The sequence below is a fragment of the Parambassis ranga genome, chromosome 16 (assembly GCF_900634625.1).
Source record: "Parambassis ranga chromosome 16, fParRan2.1, whole genome shotgun sequence".
In the NCBI taxonomy this organism is placed as follows: Eukaryota; Metazoa; Chordata; class Actinopteri; family Ambassidae; genus Parambassis; species Parambassis ranga.
Genome location: NC_041036.1, coordinates 3611885 through 3632514, shown reverse-complemented (window position 1 = coordinate 3632514; position 20630 = coordinate 3611885). Strand labels below are relative to the sequence as shown.

Genomic DNA, 20630 nt, shown 5'->3' with positions numbered 1-20630 from the left:
ATGAATCAAAGTGCTGCTTTAGTATCCATTGTCCACGAGTGTGTGAGTCTCAGGTCGGGTGTGACCGTGTGTGTGTGTGTCTGTGAATGACTTGTTCAGAGCTGGAGCTCTCTGTAATGGAAAATCAGGCTGGATTGTACAAAGATAACAGCTGCTGGACAGCTAACCAGGTGGCAGTGACAAGCTGCTCAATACATTTGCATTTTAAAAGCATGCTGTGTCCCTTTCACCGATTTAATCAATGCAGCGATCAATGAACAATTTTCAGCAGGTTGTCCCACAATTATATTGGTATATATTTAGAAGCAAACAGTAAAAATGTTAAACTGTAATTCATGATTATTGGTGTTGTTGTTATTCATAATTTTGCTGTGTCTTTAAGTTATCATATGTACCTCTGTGTAAATATATATATGATTGGCATGTGTGGTTAACCAACTAAAGGCGAGAAATAAAAAATAGACTGTGCTGAAGCTCATTTCCAGAAAGAGTCATGCTGGGGGAAAAAATGTGGCTTAAGCAGGATTCGGCCGCATCCAGATCAATCCAGATGTGTTGAGTGTGAACACCTCGAATCCGGCTGTATCCATTTTGATTTCAATCCGACTAGATCCACCCACGAGAGGTGGATCTAGCCGGATTGGCTCAAATGTGGCTCAGGTGTGAACGCAAATGTGGCAAGCGAATCCGGCTAGTGACATGCTACTTCCGGTCAGCGATGTGCTACTTCCGGTTACGGGGCGCGACACGGGACAAAAAACCACACGACGCATGCGCACACGTGGTCCTACCGCGGCGTGAACGGACTCTGTATATTACGAGGCGCCACCTAGTGGTTTGGCGGACACAAGTGTGTGCTAGCCAGATTTGAAAATAGGTCTGAACGCATCCAGCTTAAAGGCTGTCTGGGCTCAATCCTATCCAATCCTCTAGCTGGAATGACTTTCTCCTGAAGTCTGTTCAGGCCGCGGTAGGACTGCGTGTGCGTCATGCAGTTTTTTGTCCTGTGTCACGCCCCGTGAACCCGAAGTAGCATGTCGCTAACCGGATTCGCTAGCCACATTTGCGTTCACACCCGAGCCACATTTGAGCCAATCCGGTTAGATCCACCTCTCGTGGGTGGATCTAGCCGGATTGAAATCAAACTGGATACAGCGGGATTTGAGGTGTTCACACTCAGAAAAAAAACATCTGGATAGGCCCGAATCCCGCTTTAGCCAGATTTTTTTCCCCCAGTGTGAACGGGGTAATAGATATAATAACATAATAATCTCACTGGTATGACTAACGAGAGACTCCTCCCACTGTGCTAAGTGAGCTTAGCTTAGTTTACCGTCTCTGTTGGTGTCCATCTGCCTGAAGATCTTCTCCGTCCTCTTCTCAGGTGTCGACTCGTCCTCGGGCATCTTCATCACAGAGGACACCATCTTATAGATCGCCTGTACAAACAGGGACAAACAGTGAGGTCAGACCACCTGGACAACAAACGCACTACTCTGTATCACATGAGACACACCGCTAACCCTGAAGCACCGCGTTTGTGTTGGATGTTAGCTCTCAAACACATCACTATAATTGATGCTAACTCTTCCCACTTGTTATTGTGTAAGACTCTCTGAATGTTGGACATAGATGTATGGCTCATGTTCCATCCTCTAAGAAGTTTCACTCAAAGTAAAAGCAGCAGGTTGTTCTTGTGCTAACGTTGTAGCCAACAGAGCTTCTCTCCACCCTCAGACAGCAAGTGATCCCAGAAGGCCCAGCCATAGGAGTCCGCCACACACGGGGGGCCTTATGTAACGCGTCCCTGTGACATTTCATTTATTGATATAAGATCTCACTGTGTTGCAAAGACGAACACCCAGGTGAGTCTGATTCAAACCCACAGTGCCAGAATGTGTTCCTGCTGTTTGCTTTCTCCCGTTACATATTGGCGATTTTTAGGTAGGGAGGGGTGGAGAAAGACATATGCACATACACGGTCCCTCGCAGACTATTTAACAGTGTTGTGTCTCCTCAGCTCTCTGTTGCATTGCAGGCTGTTTGGCAGTAAACAGTGAAATCACAGCCCACTCTCTCTGTCTCTAATAAGGAGGCGGGTTTGAGGGGAATGGGAGCTGACATGTGAACAGAAGAGGGCTGATTGTGATTACAGTACAGCGAGTGCTTTATATAGATGTTGGTTATGCCGCCTATTACACAGTAGCAGGGCGGCTCGGCTCTCAGGTTGTCGCCGTGCTGAGGGACGGGCCGTCATCAAGCCCCCCCCCCCACCCACCCAGTCGGTTATTCATTGAAATCCTCCAAACTGCTGAGAGCTTAGAACATTCAGCGATATTACAGGTTAGGGATTTAACTGCTGGTCTAATCCATAGCAGCGCAGTGGAATGAGCTTAAAGTTATAAATCCCAAAATTACAAGCAACAAATAAGAAGTGAAAGGATCTGGGCTTATAGTCCAGACTACACATGTGAATGCAAACAGAGAGAGAGAGAGAGAGAGAGGCTGGAGATTTACTTCAGGTGAGCTGTGTCCTGCATATGTGCTGTCAGAGGCTGACGCTGTTGTGTTGTACGAACTGAATAAATGAAAGGAAGATTTAAATCATATGCTTTTTAAATTTTAATGTGACATAAAATATCTGTCCTTTTTTTTTTTCTTCACACATGACACCCTGCCAGCTGGTGTATCCTCCCTGATTGTACAGTATGCCTCCATCCCTCCTCTCACCTCCTGCTATGGATTCTCTTTATTTATCTCAAGTGTAACAGTGAAAACTGCCTCAGTGTGTTTCTTCCCTTCACTGCCAACAATCTTCTTGTTATTAATCTGTAATGCCCATATGTGTTTCCAGAGTCCTTGTCGGGCTTCAGTGATCTAAGCAGCATCCTGAATGCCACAGAGAGAAAAATAAAGGTTCTTTCATACAGCAGGGGGCTTCTAGACAAGAACACAACAGCATCTCGCCACAGTTAAGTGAGGACAGATCAATAAACGGCTATCACAGTGTAATACCTGGCAATTTCTGAATGTGAGAAAGAGGCAAATTTATCGCCATTTTTTCACCTTTCATCTTCATAATACAGAAAGGACCTAATACAGAACAACAGGGTGTGAGAGAGGCAGAGAGTGGAGGGAGGTCATGCACTTGTTCCGACTTATTTGCATTGGCAGAGCCCGCGGAGCTGCGTTGGAGTGGCTGTGTGGTAATAAACACACACTCCCACCAACTGATGAATACGTTTCCCACAGTGACTTTATCTGGCTGCGCAGCCATCTATTCACCCACCCTGCTATTCTGTTCAATCTGAATTACCCATAAGAACGTTCTCTTCCTTCTTTCCTTTTTTTTTCCCAATTCCAACAATGAACTTCACTCTGTGCCCACATGAAAGGTACACAGAGGTTAGATATCAACTATTGATGAGTGGATGAGACCGTTTTTACCATTCTCTCTATGTGTGTGTTCAGATGAGCACGGCTCACTGTGATCCATCCCATTCAATTACTCCCACAGAAAGGCTAATTATGAGCATCACCAGCATTTACACACCCTCTGCAGGAGAGAGCATTAGCTTGCTGGAGTGAGCCGCAGCGAGTGTTTTCTATTCACAGGCGAGCGTGAATAGAAAACATGGAGACCACTATGGGAGGAAAGACAGGATCCTTTGGATGAAGCATGTAGAAGTACTGGCCTGTGATCATACTGCTATAGAGAGTCAGGACTAAGAGGGGTTTAAACTGTAATTATATGACACAAAATAAGACCACAAACATATTAAAAGGCAGACATCGGTCTTAAGTCTGAATGTCCGGCCCCCTGTGTTTGGTCTGTGATGATCATGAACTGAAATATGGATTGATTTACGTTTATGAGAGCCATCTGCCCGATGGTGCTCTCTGATAACTGCTGAGAGCAGACGCTGTGATCACATTAAGCTGCAGACTCTGAATCAAAGACACTGAGCTCAACGTTTTAACTTCTGCAGCAACTTTCATAAGTTTGTGAAACCTAAAAACTTTCCTCTTAAGCCTGCTTCCTCTGTGCAGAGGCGGGCAGCTTTGAAGCAGCCAGCCAAATGCAGAGAGGGAATACACAGAGATGTGGATAGATGAATAAAGTGTGTGTGTGTGTGTGTGTAAACGCTTCTGTGTCTGAGACAGAAAGACATTCAGATGGCCCTGGGCTCGTTCTAAGCTTCACCTCAGCAAAGAGGAACGGTACTGTCTAATCTAATGAGTACAGCAGTTACAATATGTAAAACTATTTTGCTGTTCGTGTTACAAACTATCTAATAAACAGCTGTAACACACATGCACTCACATTCACCTTCTTCTCCTATTATTCCCTTTAACTTATTTGGACCTTCAGGCATGAACGTCTGAGTCACTGCTCTCATGTCTTTTGTCCTTCTGAACCTTTTAATGGAAGGTGGGCAGAGGGTTTATGTTGACAGGCTGTCGTCTGTACAAAGACGTGAGGTCTGAATCATGGCATTCTTGAGGTAGGCAGACTATTTTAACCTCAAAGTTATGATAGGTTCACACACGTGTGGCAGAAAAGAAACCCGTTTCCTGGATTAGCTGTGGTTACCATGACGTTAGCATTATTAACTCGGGTCTTGAGCTTTAATTCGGGTACAAATAATGATTCAGAGTATGCTAGGATATACTTAAAAAACAGAGTCTGTATGCAGCCAGAACATATTATGTATACTGCATGTTTATTTCCTCACTATATGCAGCTTCTCCATCATGAAAGACACACAGTGCAGCTCACACCCCCTGAAGCCAAGTGCTCAGGAGAGATTCCTATGGTTTTTAAATTTGTAAATATGTTTTTAAAACCTTAATAACACCTTTACCGTTAGCATGCAGGACCTTTAACATGGGCTGGAATTTGATATGGAAGTCCATAATAGCGTCAACAGACCATGTATGCTTGACAAATATGCTAATGCTCGTCCTAAATAATCATGCAAACAAACATGACAAGTTAAGACATAATACAGACTTAACCCTTGTGCAACGTTCGCAAACACTACCCTTTCGTGTTGTTCGGGACAAAAACGTCCTCTAACTTTAACGGTTTTAAAAATATATCAGATACATGTTTTTTCACATTTTTTTGCATAGACCTTTTAATTAACTGATTTTCCCCCAGGATTTTAATAGGGTCATTAAGTTGTTAACTGTAAAAATCACAAATTTTACCTCCTACCAACAGGGTAAACCGCCAACAATCAAGAATGCATGATTATGTAGTGCCATGTCTGTGCAGTCAAAACATGTGGTTATAATGGAAGTCTATGGGACAAAAATGTCCACGAACAACACGCAAGGGAGAAAAAATGAAAATCCAGTGCTGTGCAAAAACTAATAATGCATTAAAGTCAATGTTGTTACTAATGTTTGACATGACCGAGACTGTAATAAAGGTTAAAAAAATCCAGTCCACATTGACCTTTTCTATTAAAAATGAGCCATTTTGTGTGTTTTTTTTTCCAATTTTCAGCACCACCCCTTATGAAATTAGTGATTAAAGGGTTAAAATTCTGGGGGAAAATTATTTTTTCACTACTTTTGATCAGAACTGAAGTTAATTAAAAGGTCTACGCAAAAAAAAATTCAAAAAAATATTTATCTGATATATTTTTTAAAACCGTTAAAGTTAGAGGACAACACGAAAGGGGGTAAAATTTGCCCACAGTGTACTGTTGACCTATGAAAAATTTTTAAATCATATTAACAAAATGTATGTAAAATTAAGCTTGTTGAGCAGAAATGATTCAATTTGCTCACATATTGACACAGTTATGGCCAAAATAAACAGAAAAATTACTCTCAGAGGACAAAAATGTCCCGAACGTTGCACAAGTGTTAATACAACCCACAAGGGAACAGTAGGTGATTCAGCAGACATGGATTAAGCTTAGGCTACACTTGTTCCTGTAAAAGGTGTGGAGCAGACGGTAAAACCATCCTTTTGCCTTCGAGATAAAGTTAAAGCCACATTTAAGAGGCTAATGAATGCCTGACTATTTCCAAAACTGCTTCTCTTGGCAGGAAAAGAAGCGTTTCTAAAGAATCTAAATGCATTTTTAAGTACACTGACATTTCAGTGTTGGCTGTTAATGAAGCTCTGAATGACATATCGCTCAGAAAATGGTGTGTTTGGAGGGGGAACATGTCTGTAGGAACTTCCTGTCACCCCACAGCAGAGCTGCATGTCCTGCTGTTCTTAAAATGCCAGCACTGTTTTTCCAAGTCTCATAAAGAGTGTGTTATGGATACAGTGGCAGCTCTGTTAATAAAACAGTGTTTAACAATCTGTGTTGTGGCTGGTGTTACAGTTAACGTGTTTGAGGCGCCCACTGGAAAGAAACAACAAGCGTACACTCACCTGTACAATTTCCAGCATCTCAGCCTTACTGATGTACCCGTTCCCGTCCAGGTCGTACATACTGAAGGCCCATTTCAGCTTCTGCTCCAGCTTGCCACGTGACGTCACACTTAAAGCGATGATAAACTCCCGGAAATCTATTGTCCCGTCCCCATTAGCGTCAAAGGTGCGAAAGACGTGCTCTGCAAACTTCGAGGCGTCGCCGTATGGGAAGAAGTTACCGTAGATCTTCTTGAACTCCTCCATGGAGAGATTCCCGCTGGGGCAGTCCCTAAGGAAGCCCTTGTACCACTCCTGAATCTCATGCTCGGTGAAGTCGGTGCTCTCCAGCAGGTCCTGCATCACCTCAGGGCGGAGCTTGCTGTTCTGCTTCCCCATGTCTGTCTGTCCTGTCAATCACTTGGCTCACAGCTGGAGGACAGAGAAGTTAAGAGGGTCTGATTTTAGGATGTGACATGATACATCAATCAATCATTTTGATCTATGAATGGATTTATAAATGACATTCTGAGGAGACAAAGACAGAACAAACAACAGAATGAGAACATTGAACTGTAAAAACTTCTACATGAAAACTGTTAAATACACCAGAACCTTTCAGCTCAGACAGCAGAATCAACTTCCCTGTTTGCCTTAACTCTGTGAGTCATGTTGGATAGCTCGGGCTGACAGATGACAAACTAAAGAGTTTTGAAGATGATGAAGGTGGCACACATCCTCACCTCAAATGTCAGTGGTAAGTAGTAGTGGGTAGTTTTAAGGAAACGGCTCACAAACTGTCCATATATAAGCTACACCGTTGGTTGTTTACCTCACTGCTACCACAGTTGTTTATGACTGGATCTTATGGATACAAATATCCACCAGACTTAACATTTATCTGGACTGAAATCACTCCCTCTTTTTGTACAAAGTAATGGAACATTCCACGGAAAACAGCGCTGTGCACTCTTGAGTACACACAGCACCATATGCCCGACATGGGGTTTAATCACTCTATAAAATCCCTACACACACACACTGAGGACTGAGATACACGGTAAAGAAAATGTGGTACAGTCAAACGATATGTAAGCTGCTCAGCAAACACTGCTGGGATTCTCCACTTGTAATTGACGTATCAGTGTTTGTAGTGCGGCTCTTTATGAACCGGATGAAGCTTTAAAATCCTTGTTTGCCGTTGTACTAGATGATTTAAATGTTGGAATCCTAACATTTAATCTAAATATTGAGTCATCATCTCCGTGCACTTAGCGGAGATGTTTCTTTCTGCCAGCTGTGCTCATGAAAGTAACTGTGTGTACGATGCACTGTGTGTGTACTAGATGTATTGTTGAGTGATGGTTGACTTGGAGCTGAGAAATGACAGGATGACCTGGATATTAAAGCCATAAAACACATCAAAGAACAAGGCGTATGCAATGTTCAGTGCTTTCATGACATCAATATTTTAAATATTTCCCAAATTTCTCTTCTGTGACTGTGGAGTCTAGACCTTTAAGTCCATTCATTCATCAGTCATCTGTGCAGTGAGGGCTGTGGAAAGACTAACGATTAGCTAATCATTGCTGTGAGGGTGGAATTGTTGTCAACTGTTAGTGATTTGGTTTGGAAAATTGGTTCCCCTTCCCACATGCAAAGGGGTTAGAAAGGTGGCAAAGTGACACTGCAGATGGAAACGAGCTGACAACTTAATGTACATGCAGGGATATGGCTGTATATTTCTCATAAGGTCAGATTTATTTATTGTGTAGTGCTAGCTACTGCAGTATTAGCTGCCATCTGTTGATCAAGAGACAAAAAACAAACAAAGTCAGTGATGCAAGAAAATAGTGACAAAGAGACACAGCGGAGGAGTTCGGAGTCTGTTTTTTTATCTGGCCTTTCAGTGACACAAACAGGAAGCGCCTGCTTCTGGTCTCAGAGAGATTGTACTCTCATTACACTCAGCATACTGTCAGTGAGCATGCAAGTCGTATATGGCTCATATTTTAGTTGTTACAAGCTTTTGCACATATAAAAGGTGCAACAAAAGGAGCATATAATCTCTCCAGATTAAGCAGTAATCTTAAAATCTGCTTTAGAATTGATGTTGTATGGGTTTATGTCTTGTATGCATTCTTCCTGGTGCAATGTGCTCTTACAGGAAATGAGTCTATATATCTGAACTGTAGGAACATAAAGGAAATGAGAACCTTTTTACATCCTTGTGGGCAACAAGCTGCAAACTCATATTGACACGAGTGGGTGACAACTTGCCCTTTCAGTCGCTCAAATCAAGGTTCAACAAGCGAGAAAAAAAAAATGCACAATGTAAGCAGGGATATTTGAGAAGTGATAAGCTATCAGACCGCTGAATTACCTGCTCCTACAGCCTGATGGAAAATCCTGCCTTCCAGTCACGCTCTAAATCACAGTAATAGAAGCAGTCAGGTGCTACAGAGCCACAGCTTTAGAGCAATGAAAATAATCAATTAATGGCACATGGATGAACAGAAGAATGAATCCTTTTAGAGACTTTGTTTACTTCACTGAGTGCAGCAGAAAAAACTTGACATTTAAAACAGTGGCAAAAGTGTCCCAGAAGTAGCAGACAAGCGTTCAAAAGAAAGAAGAAAACAGGAGGTGAAACTGAACAACTGAGGGTTTGATGGAAAACAAAAGTTTAAAAAACACCTGACTTTACGCCAATTATTGTACTGACTAATCTCCAAGGTGCTGCTACAGCAGCTGACCCAGAGTGATTACAGTCCATCCTGTCAGCGGGCGCTTCATCTAATGGGAGTCCATAGATGTGACCCTATCTACATGCACACACACATACACAGCTATAATTACTGACCCACTGCGCCCTGTCACCGGTTATGATACATTTTATTTCCAGTCTGTACGTTGTATGTACGTTTGCACTTACACACACACCGCATGCAGGCGGTGTCATCAAACCACTCGGCTGCTTCTGATGACATGCTCAGCTAACCGCGGAGGCTACAGGCAGCCCACTCGTGTGATGACAGGATTTTTTTCCCCAGCTCTGTGTCTGTATGAGTGTGTGTTTGTGTGTTCACTGTTATCAGTTAAGACTTTTTGAACCACTGGAATAAGAAGGTTTTCTTTACTAAACGTAAACCTGCACTGTATTGAAAGCGTGACACCGAAAGCCTGCGGTACAGTCGGTGTGTGCTGCACTGTAAATAAAGAGATTGACAGCAGCTGACATTAAATCGAGTGGGCACTGGTGAGTGACAGGACACATTTCTGTGCCTCTTAAGTCTGCTGCATGCATCCGTGTGCTGTTCAAACTGCTTTCTGGCAGTTGGGCTGGGGGTGGCATCACTCTCTCATAACGCTCCAAAAACAGGCAATCTGACGTCAACATTATGACAGAAGTCCAACTTTACTGTAGCAGGAATGATGCTGTGTATGAACAAATCTACACCCAAAGGTGCAAGAATTTAAGCTATAATGTTATCTAACTAGATAAATGAGCATTGTGAGGATGCTGGTGTTGCATGTAAAGTTCACACTCTAGCAGTTGTAATCTGTAGTCTGTTGGCCTCATGAAAGTCTGTATAGTTGCCGCCTGATACACTGCAAGCTAAGATGTGTAATATTACCACTGTAAGTAGGGGTGTAAGAAAAAAATCGGTTCTGTGAAATATCGCGATATTTTATTTGGAGACACTGGAATCGATTTAAGTTATTAACATTAATTCCAACATCTAAACTTGAATGTGAGATACAGTTGCATTGTGCAGTGTTCTTATAATTAAAATAATTATAATTAAACATTTTGTTCTTGTGAAAGATGTATAACTAGTATTCAGATGAGGCTTTCCAAACTCTTAAAAATATATATATTTAAAATCGCAATATATATCGTCTTTGTTACCGTATCGGGATATATCGTATATTGTATTGTATAGTGACGTGTATCGTGATATGTATCGTATCGCCAGATTCTTGCCAATACACAGACCTGACTGTAAGCATATGCAAACACGATGTCTACGTTTAAAGGCAGTCACAGGTTTTGCATTTTTTTTAAATCTAAGATTATCATTCAAATCAAGCTGAATGTTATTCAGATTCAAAAAGACTCTGGACAGAAAAGCTCAGATTCACATTCAGATTACAAGAGCCTAACCACTTCACACACACACACACAAACCAGTTAAGGTGCAGATATTTTCTGATTACTGGACTTAACAAACAACAATTTCTATGTAAAATACAGCAGTCTTCATAATGAAAGGCCGTGATGTCAGTGTTGTATGAATACATTCATGCGATGGTTTCCCCCGTCCCTTACAGGAGAGAAGCAGAGCAGACGAGAAGCAGGATAAAGACCAAGAAACATCTGATGTACTCTCCATTCAGCTCATGTCCTTTTCTTCTCCTTTCAGGCTGTTAGCTCATCTCTCTGTCTTTCTACTACACCATTCATAAATTCCTCGTCTTTTTCCTGCCCTTTGCTTGCTACCTTATTTCCACACTCATTTCATCCTCACTGTCTTCTCTCATAAAGCAATTTCACTGCAGTTACCATAGTAACATTTGGCAAAAAAAACTCACAACCATTGATGAGCTTTCTGGCTGAGTGCACTGCAAACACAAACACACGAGCATATATATACACACACATACACACACTTTGCTCAGTCAAAGACTGCAAAAAAAAGTGACTGCGCAATTTGTGTCTGTGTACGCAAGTGAAGAAACGTGCTGTGAAGTGAGCAGCAAGCGGCTGACAGTCGTACAAATACAGAAAGGTAATAAAAATCTTTGATAAAAAAAAATGCATGGTGTCCAAAAAAATGAATGACAGACAGTTTGATGCTACAGCTCGACATTCAAGCAGCCACTTCTTTATATGTACGTAACATAATTGTGCAACTACAGTTCAGGAAGTGTAAGGCTGATGTGTAAGATGTAGTGAATTACATGATTTTCTTTTTTTTAGCTTTTGGCAAACGTCTGAAAAATACACCTGAAATTTATAATAGTAAAACAAAAACACAGCTCATCTATACGATCCCTTCAGTGGCTTCAGCTGCTTCCCCTCTGCCACAACCTACAGCAACAGCTGTTGCACGGGGTGAGCAGGGCTTTAGGTCCAGCTGCACTAGATTCCCAGGGAGAAGGAATTTCTGACGGGAATTTAAGATGCTCGGCTCAAAGAGTGAAGTCTCCAAGCGAAGTGAAAAAATTAAATGGATGAGACCATCTCTTCCTCTTTATGACAACACTGGAACAAATATTACTTCCCACAGTGTTTACCAGTCTCCCCTTTATGTCTTCTACATACATCTCCACAATGTTTTGTTCTTAAATGTTGACCATTTAAGGTAAACTTGCAGGTAATAAACTTACATTTTAAGGCTTAATGGAACAATAGCTTCCCCACGACTAACACTGGAACACAGAAAAGCAACGTGTGTGTGTAGAAGTCGAGCCGTCTGTGGTGGAGATGCACAATCACAGGCCCCTTGGCGTGCAACCAAACATGGGATACTTGACTTAACCCCATGTATCCCTTGTGCTAACAGAGCTAAGAGGAAATAACTCTGTCTTCCAAGGAGCCCACAGATAAGTCCCTCTTGATCCCAGCGGAGCTCTGATCTGCTCAAACTGTGACTCACACACATCACACGTCATCATGAAATCATACATTCATTATGCTGTGCCAGTGTTGCACAGTAAAAGCAAATCAATGGCGAACTGTTTCATCAGTTTCATTAACTATAAGAATCCCTCCTGGCCATTAAAAAAAAAAACCCAACCACGAAAAATGTCTGAAACTGCTTTGGTTTCTGGAGAATAAATAAGAAAGAAGAAAAAAAGAGAAAGTTTCCCAGGGTGAAGGAAGTGGGAAAGTTTCCTTCTTTTTTTTTTTTTAAGAAACATCTGTACGCTCAGTTTTCTTAGTGAGAGGCAGCAGCTTCACTCTCCAGAACAATGGACAGCAGGAACAAGAGGGGTGGAAGAGGGGAGGCGACACAAAGACACACAAAAATAGAGATTAAAATAAGAAAGAAAATGCTGATGAATGAATGATGACTGTGTCTGCCAACATCCTACTGGGCCTCAGGAGACACACCTCTGTTGTGTCGTTTCCTGTCACAGCAGGAAAAGAATACCCAAGACGATTCAAACGATTTAATAACCATTCATCACCAAAGCCACATTGTTCATTTAAGCTGGCTAATTAAGCACCAAGGTCCCCATTTTAGGAAGGCGGAGAAAAAAAAGCAGAATTTCAGAATCCTTGTCGAGCATTAAACGTCAAAAACAATACACAGTGGCGAACACACTGAACACCAAAAGAAGAGACCTCTGCCCTCCAAACTTCCTGACAATGCTCTGGCACTGAGAGGCGAGGTGGGAAAACACAGAGACAGGCACTGGCAGATATCCAGGCAGTAGCTGGATAGAGAGTGACCTAAAAGGGGGCAGATGAGTTGGTACTACTTGGACTAAATTCAACTTTTTCTAGGATCTGTTTCCTGACTCTTCATTTAGAACAAAGCTGACCTTAAGAGAGAGTATCTGAAGTCTGACTGCGGCTGCTAGCTGGTTAGCTTGAAGCTGCCCACAGTCGTTATTTTCAGCTCTAATACTTTTAAATGGCCTCCTTAGCCTTCATTAGGTTGCTATGGTAACAGACCTGATAGGAGGAGGAGGAGGAGGAGGAGGAGGCAACCGCACATAGTGCCTATTGATTCAGGAGAAAAGGAGTGAAACAGCAAGAAGCACAAGATGACACACTTCCTCAAGTCAATCTCATAATCAGCTTAATGGTTATGTAATTTAATCTATAAAGCCACAGTGTAGAGATCTGAAGCCATGTCAAAGGCACAGTTTTTTTTATGTACAGAGCCATGAGAAGGGATTAAACCGTGTTCCATCCGATTGATCTATTTTGGAGAACAGTTATGAGAATGGCCTCTGGTCGCATGTCTGTGTGGAACCTCTAGTTCTTCCTCTTTGTCCACCAGAAAACGTGGACCCTGCATTGTAACTCCCGAGGTCGCGTCTAATTTGTTTGGCTGCCTGTCTGTGCTGCTCTAGTGGGAGCTCTCTGTCTGCCTGGCACTGGGTCATCGGAGCTGCTTAATTGGTTGGATGACTAAGTCCCAACAGGGAGGAAAGAAGAATAGCTCTGTTATTATGTTTATTATGCGATATGCTAAACTCAGACAAACCCACTGCAGGAAACCTCTCCACTCTTACACATCAACCTCCATGATTATCGTCTCATCTTTCTTTTTTGATGGTCCTTGACTTTGTAAGGGTGAATTTTTTAGTCGGCATATTTTATCGGATGCAACTATCGGGCTAATGTGGCTAGATTTGGGTCCATTGTCTGGCTGAAAAAATATAAAGGAGTGTATCCCTGTATGCTCCACTATAGCAGCAAATGTAACTCAAAGAGGCCTGTTGTTATTGTTAATCATTCACACTTACACATGCTAAGCTACATTGCTTAAACTGATTCCGACTGCTGTGTATTTATATGGTGCAAATCTGCCTTCTGCTAACGAGTCGTTATTGGATTTTCTTTACACGTGAAGACAAAGTGGGATGGTTGTAAAATGTCCCATAGCTGGACTAGAACTGATAAATGCTGTTTGCATAGCCAACAACAACTATACAAGAGCAGATGGAGAATGTATGTTTGTAGCAGAAGGAGGGCAAGGTCTACCATGTGCAAGAGTTTAGCCTGTGCACACCAGCAAAATGACAGCAGCGGTAAAAATTTAAAGGAAAGTTGTTAAGTTTTAATACCACCATCTGTGCTCCTGTTTAAAGGGCCTTTAGTTTTATTCACTGTACTGACCATGTTGTCATTTCAGGAGACTATTAAGACGTTTACATGAGAGGATGTGTCGTTAACAGTGTATGCATCATCTTACTCAGAGCAGAAAGAGAGAAGGGTAAAGATAAAGAGATAACTGTGGCAGAGCCTGAGCTCTGGAGATGGTTCTGATTGAAGAGTGCCCCTAGGGAGGCAACAAAGCTCGCTCTGCTTCCTGTGGTCAAAGAAAATATAGAAACAGGATATAACATCACGGAAAATAACAATCAAAAGGGAAGTTACATCACAGGAGGGGTCAGGGGTCAGGACCAATCCAGGGAACTGGGATGTGAACACGAGGAAGTTTTAAGAATTTCTGAATATATAAAACAGCTTCAAGTGTTTGCATGTGTCAGGGTGGACACACAGTGCAATGCTAAAGGTTTTCAACAGTATTAAAGAAAGACTAGATGGACACTACTATTTATTTTTGTCCTTTTCAGTAGATTAAATTGGATTAAGGTGTCATGTGTTCATCTTATTTTCCCTAGATGCTTTTAATTTGACTCTTCAAAGAAAATCACTGGATGCAGCAAACGTGTGCAGTCCTCCAGCAGATTTAGTGAATTGTAGAGCAGAGACACACACACACACAGAGAAAAACCTTTGTTTGTGTCTTAGTAAGAGATAAAAGTCGAGTAACCATCAAAAGACCCAAGGTTACCACCAGAGATGATCAAACGGAACCAATGACACACTCACATTATGAGTGGGAAACAGCTGTAAAAAGGTCAGTGCCATTTCCAATCACTTAATACAAGTGTGGTCTGCTTCCAATCAAGAAAAGTAAAGCTCTTAAAAATGTTTATGTAAAGAATAATTCATATTATACATGCATGTTAAATTTGACTCACAGTGTCTTTTGTCAGTTGCTTCTTGTGTTTGGTTCAGTCTCCGATCAGCCCTCCAGCAGCTGCAGGTAGCTGCTTATAAATAAAAAAAACCTCCCTCTGTGTACTACCTGTCCCATACCAAACACACGGTCATGCTTGATAGCAATAGGCTGGATATTTTTTGTTCATATTTTGTTCTGGAGGAGACTGAAACACAGCTTAAAGGAGAGTGTACTATTTTGATTGTAGAAATGTATCACACGGCCTACAAAGATGCATTTGCATGCAAGCCAAGAGCATGTTGAGAGGGGGTACTGCTTTAAAGCCACCGAGAAGATGCTCCTACTCAAATCTTTTCTGCAGCAACAACAGGAGTAGTAGTTACAGTGGGGAAAAAAAGTATTTAGTCAGCCACCAATTGTGCAAGTTCTCCTATTTAAAAAGATGAGAGAGCCCTGTAATTTTCATCACAGGTATACCTCAACTATGAGAGACAAAATGAGAAACAAAAATCCAGAAAATCACATTGTAGGATTTTTAAAGAATTTATTTGCAAATTATGGTGGAAAATAACTATTTGGTCAATAACAAAATGTCATCTCAATACTTTGTTATATACCCTTTGTTGGCAATGACAGAGGTCAAACGTTTTCTGTAAGTCTTCACAAGGTTTTCACACACTTTTGCTGGTATTTTGGCCCATTCCTCCATGCAGATCTCCTCTAGAGCAGTAATGTTTTGGGGCTGACGCTGGGTAACACGGACTTTCAACTCCCTCCAAAGATTTTCTATGGGGTTGAGATCTGGAGACTGGCTAGGCCACTCCAGGACCTTGAAATGCTTCTTACGAAGCCACTCCTTTGTTGCCCGGGCGGTGTGTTTGGGATCATTGTCATGTTGAAAGACCCAGCCACGTTTCATCTTCAATGCCCTTGCTGATGGAAGGAGGTTTTCACTCAAAATCTCACGATACATGGCCCCATACATTCTTTCATTTACACGGATCAGTCGTCCAGGTCCCTTTGCAGAAAAACAGCCCCAAAGCATGATGTTTCCACCCCCATGCTTCACAGTAGGTATGGTGTTCTTCGGATGCAACTCAGCATTCTTTCTCCTCCAAACACGACAAGTTGAGTTTTTACCAAAAAGTTCTATTTTGGTTTCATCTGACCATATGACATTCTCCCAATCCTCTTCTGGATCATCCAAATGCTCTCTAGCAAACTTCAAACGGGCCTGGATATGTACTGGTTTAAGCAGGGGGACACGTCTGGCACTGCAGGATTTGAGTCCCTGGCGGCGCAGTGTGTTACTGATGATAGCTTTTGTTACTTTGGTCCCAGCTCTCCGGAGGTCATTCACTAGGTCCCCCCGTGTGGTTCTGGGATTTTTGCTCACAGTTCTGGTGATCATTTTGACCCCACGGGGTGAGATCTTGCGTGGAGCCCCAGATCGAGGGAGATTATCAGTGGTCTTGTATGTCTTCCATTTTCTAATAATTGCTCCCACAGTTGATTTCTTCACACCAAGCTGCTTACCTATTGCAGATTCAGTCTTCCCAGCCTGGTGCAGGTCTACAATTTTGTTTCTGGTGTCCTTTGACAGCTCTTTGGTCTTGGCCATAGTGGAGTTTGGAGTGTGACTGTTTGAGGTTGTGGACAGGTGTCTTTTATACTGATAACGACTCCAAACAGATGCCATTAATACAGGTAACGAGTGGAGGACAGAGGAGCCTCTTAAAGAAAAAGTTACAGGTCTGTGAGAGCCAGAAATCTTGCTTGTTTGTAGGTGACCAAATACTTCTTTTACTGAGGAATTTACCAATTAATTCATTAAAAATCCTACAATGTGATTTTCTACATTTTCTTTTCTTATTTTGTCTCTCATAGTTCAGGTATACATATGATGAAAATTACAGGCCTCTCTCATCTTTTTAAGTGGGAGAACTTGCACAATTGGTGGCTGACTAAATACTTTTTTTCCCCACTGTATCTGACAATAGGATATAACAACACTGACACAATAACCAACTACTGTAAAACCGCATGCACAAAGCAACTGGTTTAAAGGACAGGGGTGACAGGAGGAGATCCAAGAGGAAGTTAGGAATGCATAATATAAACAGTGAATTGTCATATCTAAGCAGCATCAATGGAAGAATCATCTGTGTTGGCGTTCAGGATCTCTATCTGATTTTACTACAAAACACACAAGATTGAACATAACAGGTAAGAAGCCTGATAGCATCTTCTCAGTGAACGCACTGCTTCACAGAGCAATTTTATCCAGATCCTGCATTCAAGTGATTTTTAAGTGACAATTCGGTGATAGCAGTGTTTTCTGCTTTCGTCTCACATACCCCAGGCAAAGCACGCATCCTGCCTGCCAAAGATCTCTGCAAGCACTGAGGAATTCTAAGTAGGTTTGTCTCTGAGATCCATCATCAAGCAAGCCACACTAACACACTCTGTTGAGAGGGTAATCTATCTTACACAGTGACTCCCATCAACAACAGAAAACCCAGATGTCAACCGTTTTATGAAGCCCTTTTTTTTTTATCATACACTGTTTAATCCTAATCGTTGGGAGTGTTCTGTGACCCAGCACCACATGTTCCCTCAGGAAGCCAGCATGATCCACATCCAAGTATAGAAGGTGACCATGGCCTGGACCTTGGAAAGCATCAAACACATACTGGCTTAGTGACTGTATTCACTAAAATTAGTTGCTGTAATGCTCTGCAGCACAGCAGAACTGAAGCAGAGATGATTTTATTGTGCTTTCATGCCAAATGCATTAAAGTGCATTTCCTACTAGTCTTACTGCAAACCACATGTATAATGTCCATTTTTATTATCACAACTAAGTGAGTGACCACAGCTATAAAGGGTGGCAGCTCTGCTTGCAAAAAGTTTTATTTCTGTCTCCCTATGCAGCGTGAGAAATGAGTCTGAAGAAGGACTAACACACTCATGCTTTTGCGGCAGGAATGTCAGGCCTGCTAACCACACACTCCATTAAAGCCAGAGGGAGGACGAGTGAACAGTATGTGTGGTGTATAGATATAATCCAGTAAATGAGGTCAGTATAATTCTCAGTAAACCCCTAAGTAAGTATTCTCTAGAAAGGAACAGCTCACAGAGAGAGACAGACCGCCTCCTTTTGTCTCATGTCCAGCATGACATGACAGCGTGTGTGAATTCCACTCCGAGGCTAAAAATAGAACATCTGTTTCTCATAGTTTTTTTTTTTCTAAAGCAATGCATAAGAGCCTATGGGCTAAGACCTTATAGCCTTCGGAGCATTCTGCCCCCCCCCCCCCCCCATTGAGGCCAGATTTCAGCTGAGTGACCTCTGACCCCTTTTCAGGGAAGCCCATTGGTGAATGACAAAGAGCACGCCTGACCAGCTGTCCCTAAAATCCGCCGTGGACGTCTCCCCCTGCAAGCACTCATTCAGTTCGTACGTCAAAAAGATGAATACTTTCACAGGGGATGGAGAGTTTCTGTGTAACTGAATGCTATTCTGTTGTCTTAACAATTGAAATAAATACTTACACACCATTTTCTGTACATTGGCAGTATAAATCCAACTACTCAAACACTGAAGAGTAAAGAGTTTTGTATAATAAACGATGAACATGTCAAACATTTCCAAAAGCATGCCTAACATCATCAGTCAGGATGTGTTTTTCTTTGACTCCTCTAACAATGTTGAAAAGACCCAGGCCAGAAAAACAACTCCATCCCTCTACAAGAAGGTGTAATAACATATGCATCCATATGCAAGCTGAAACATTAATTAATATGAAGCAATGTAAACAGCTTAGTCAGAATATTGTGTTGTTTGTTGACAGGATGGTGCAGATTAAATAAAGCAATATGTACACGTAGTGCAGGAAATGCTAATGGATGGTGTCACATGTCCATGTCTACTGTGGCGATGCTATGGATCAATGAGTAAGCACACTTCACACCTCAGCAGAGAGGTATAATTGTCTTCAAGTGTCCTGGTGCGTTTTATTTTGACCTTTAACGAGGAGTGCAGATAAAAAATGTGACATGCTCCTGTGAGTGCAGCAATCATTGAGACACTTCCACTCTCCACTCATGGTTTTTTTTTTTTTTTGCACCTGCACCTTCTTTTTCAGTTGGGAATTAGAACCATTAATGTGAATGGGAGTGTTATTGTATATATATATATATATATATATATATATGTGTGTGTGTGTGTGTTAATATATGTGTTAAAGCACACCAGCAGTGTTTTTATATATATATATATATATATATATATGTGTTAAAGCACACCAGCAGTGTTTGTTACCTTTGTTTCATTCCACTGATGTGCCCATGGGGTTTGACATGAGGAGCAGGAGGATGTGAGTGGTGCTCTCGTTGAGTAGGTGTTTATGTGAGTGGGCCAACATTTTGAAACTATTTCCACTTCAAATTAAAGCCACACGCTACACATTCTACTATAAAACTTTATTTTCCCTCCATTAAGTTCTTGACCGTCAGCAGAGCGGGGGCTCCTGCATTTCTACCGCAGCATGAATGAAGACAAATGAAGGTGGTTTAGTTAAGAATGAATAATGCCTGTCTATGGTTTCTACAGGTTTATCATATTAAATGTTTTAATACCTAATAAAATGACATTTAATACCTGATTTTATGGATGACAATACAGCTATTCTCTACCTACAGTGATATCACATTACCAGGACTTCAGCAGTATATAATGCTGATTGGTAATAATCAAATGAATGACATTAATACCACCTGGAGAAGGAGCTGGATAGATTACCAAATTACAACGTAATTACTTAATTGGGTTTAGTTACTATAGCAGCAGTAGTCTTTGCAGAAACACCTGACAAAATAAAAGACGCCTCCTGGAGCTTCTTTTTTTTTTTTTTTTTTAAGATCGCTAATTTCAACGCTTAACTAAGCTACTACACAGACATCTCCAGCAATCAGAACCATTTGACTGAACAGTTACATCAAAGACAGAGCCCCTCACAGTCTGAGCGAGGCTTCTGGTTTTGAAGAATCAGGTGTTAGTTACAGAGTGAGAGGAATCCAGGCAGGAAAAATGTCTAACAGCCTCCCTGGCTATCTGTCTCCTCTTTCATATCTGACTTCATTTCTCACTTAAACTCCTTTCTGGTACTCTCTGTTTCTGTCTGCCTCCGTGCCTCTAGTCATAAATCAGCCGTTATATAAACTGCCTTCAAGTTAGTTTCCACTAGTGTTACAAGAGACTCCCTTAAGCACAAAACAGGATGTTTCATGTGGTGCAGCTAAGTTTGTGTGTACCTGAAATAAAATGTGTCATCCAGGTTTTTTTTGTTTTTTTTAACGGGTCATTAACACCTTACTGAAATATCTCATGTGCATGTGTAGCAAGAGTTTTTTTTTTGTTGACATGTACCCATATTAAATCAATTAAAACTCAATACAATACACACACATACTGTACAACTCAAGGTAGTTATATTAGCAATTCACAGATTCAGTGATGTGCATGCAAGTAA

At 41.6% G+C, this 20630-nt stretch overlaps 1 protein-coding gene across 5 annotated transcripts in view; it reads right to left on the bottom strand.

The window, feature by feature from the left end:
* Window positions 1–20630, bottom strand: part of ncalda (neurocalcin delta a) — a 44452-nt gene that overhangs the window by 3941 nt on the left and 19881 nt on the right. For 4 of the 5 annotated variants that reach the window (XM_028425206.1, XM_028425204.1, XM_028425205.1 and 1 more), the window contains 2 exons: window positions 6404–6814; window positions 1334–1439 (listed from right to left, as the gene is read on the bottom strand). In XM_028425206.1, the coding sequence (XP_028281007.1) occupies window positions 1334–1439; window positions 6404–6781 (484 nt within the window). In that variant the 5' untranslated portion in view covers window positions 6782–6814. Of the gene's footprint in view, window positions 1–1333; window positions 1440–6403; window positions 6815–8765; window positions 8886–20630 lie in introns of those variants that run through there. The other variant, XM_028425209.1, reaches the window with a different exon arrangement.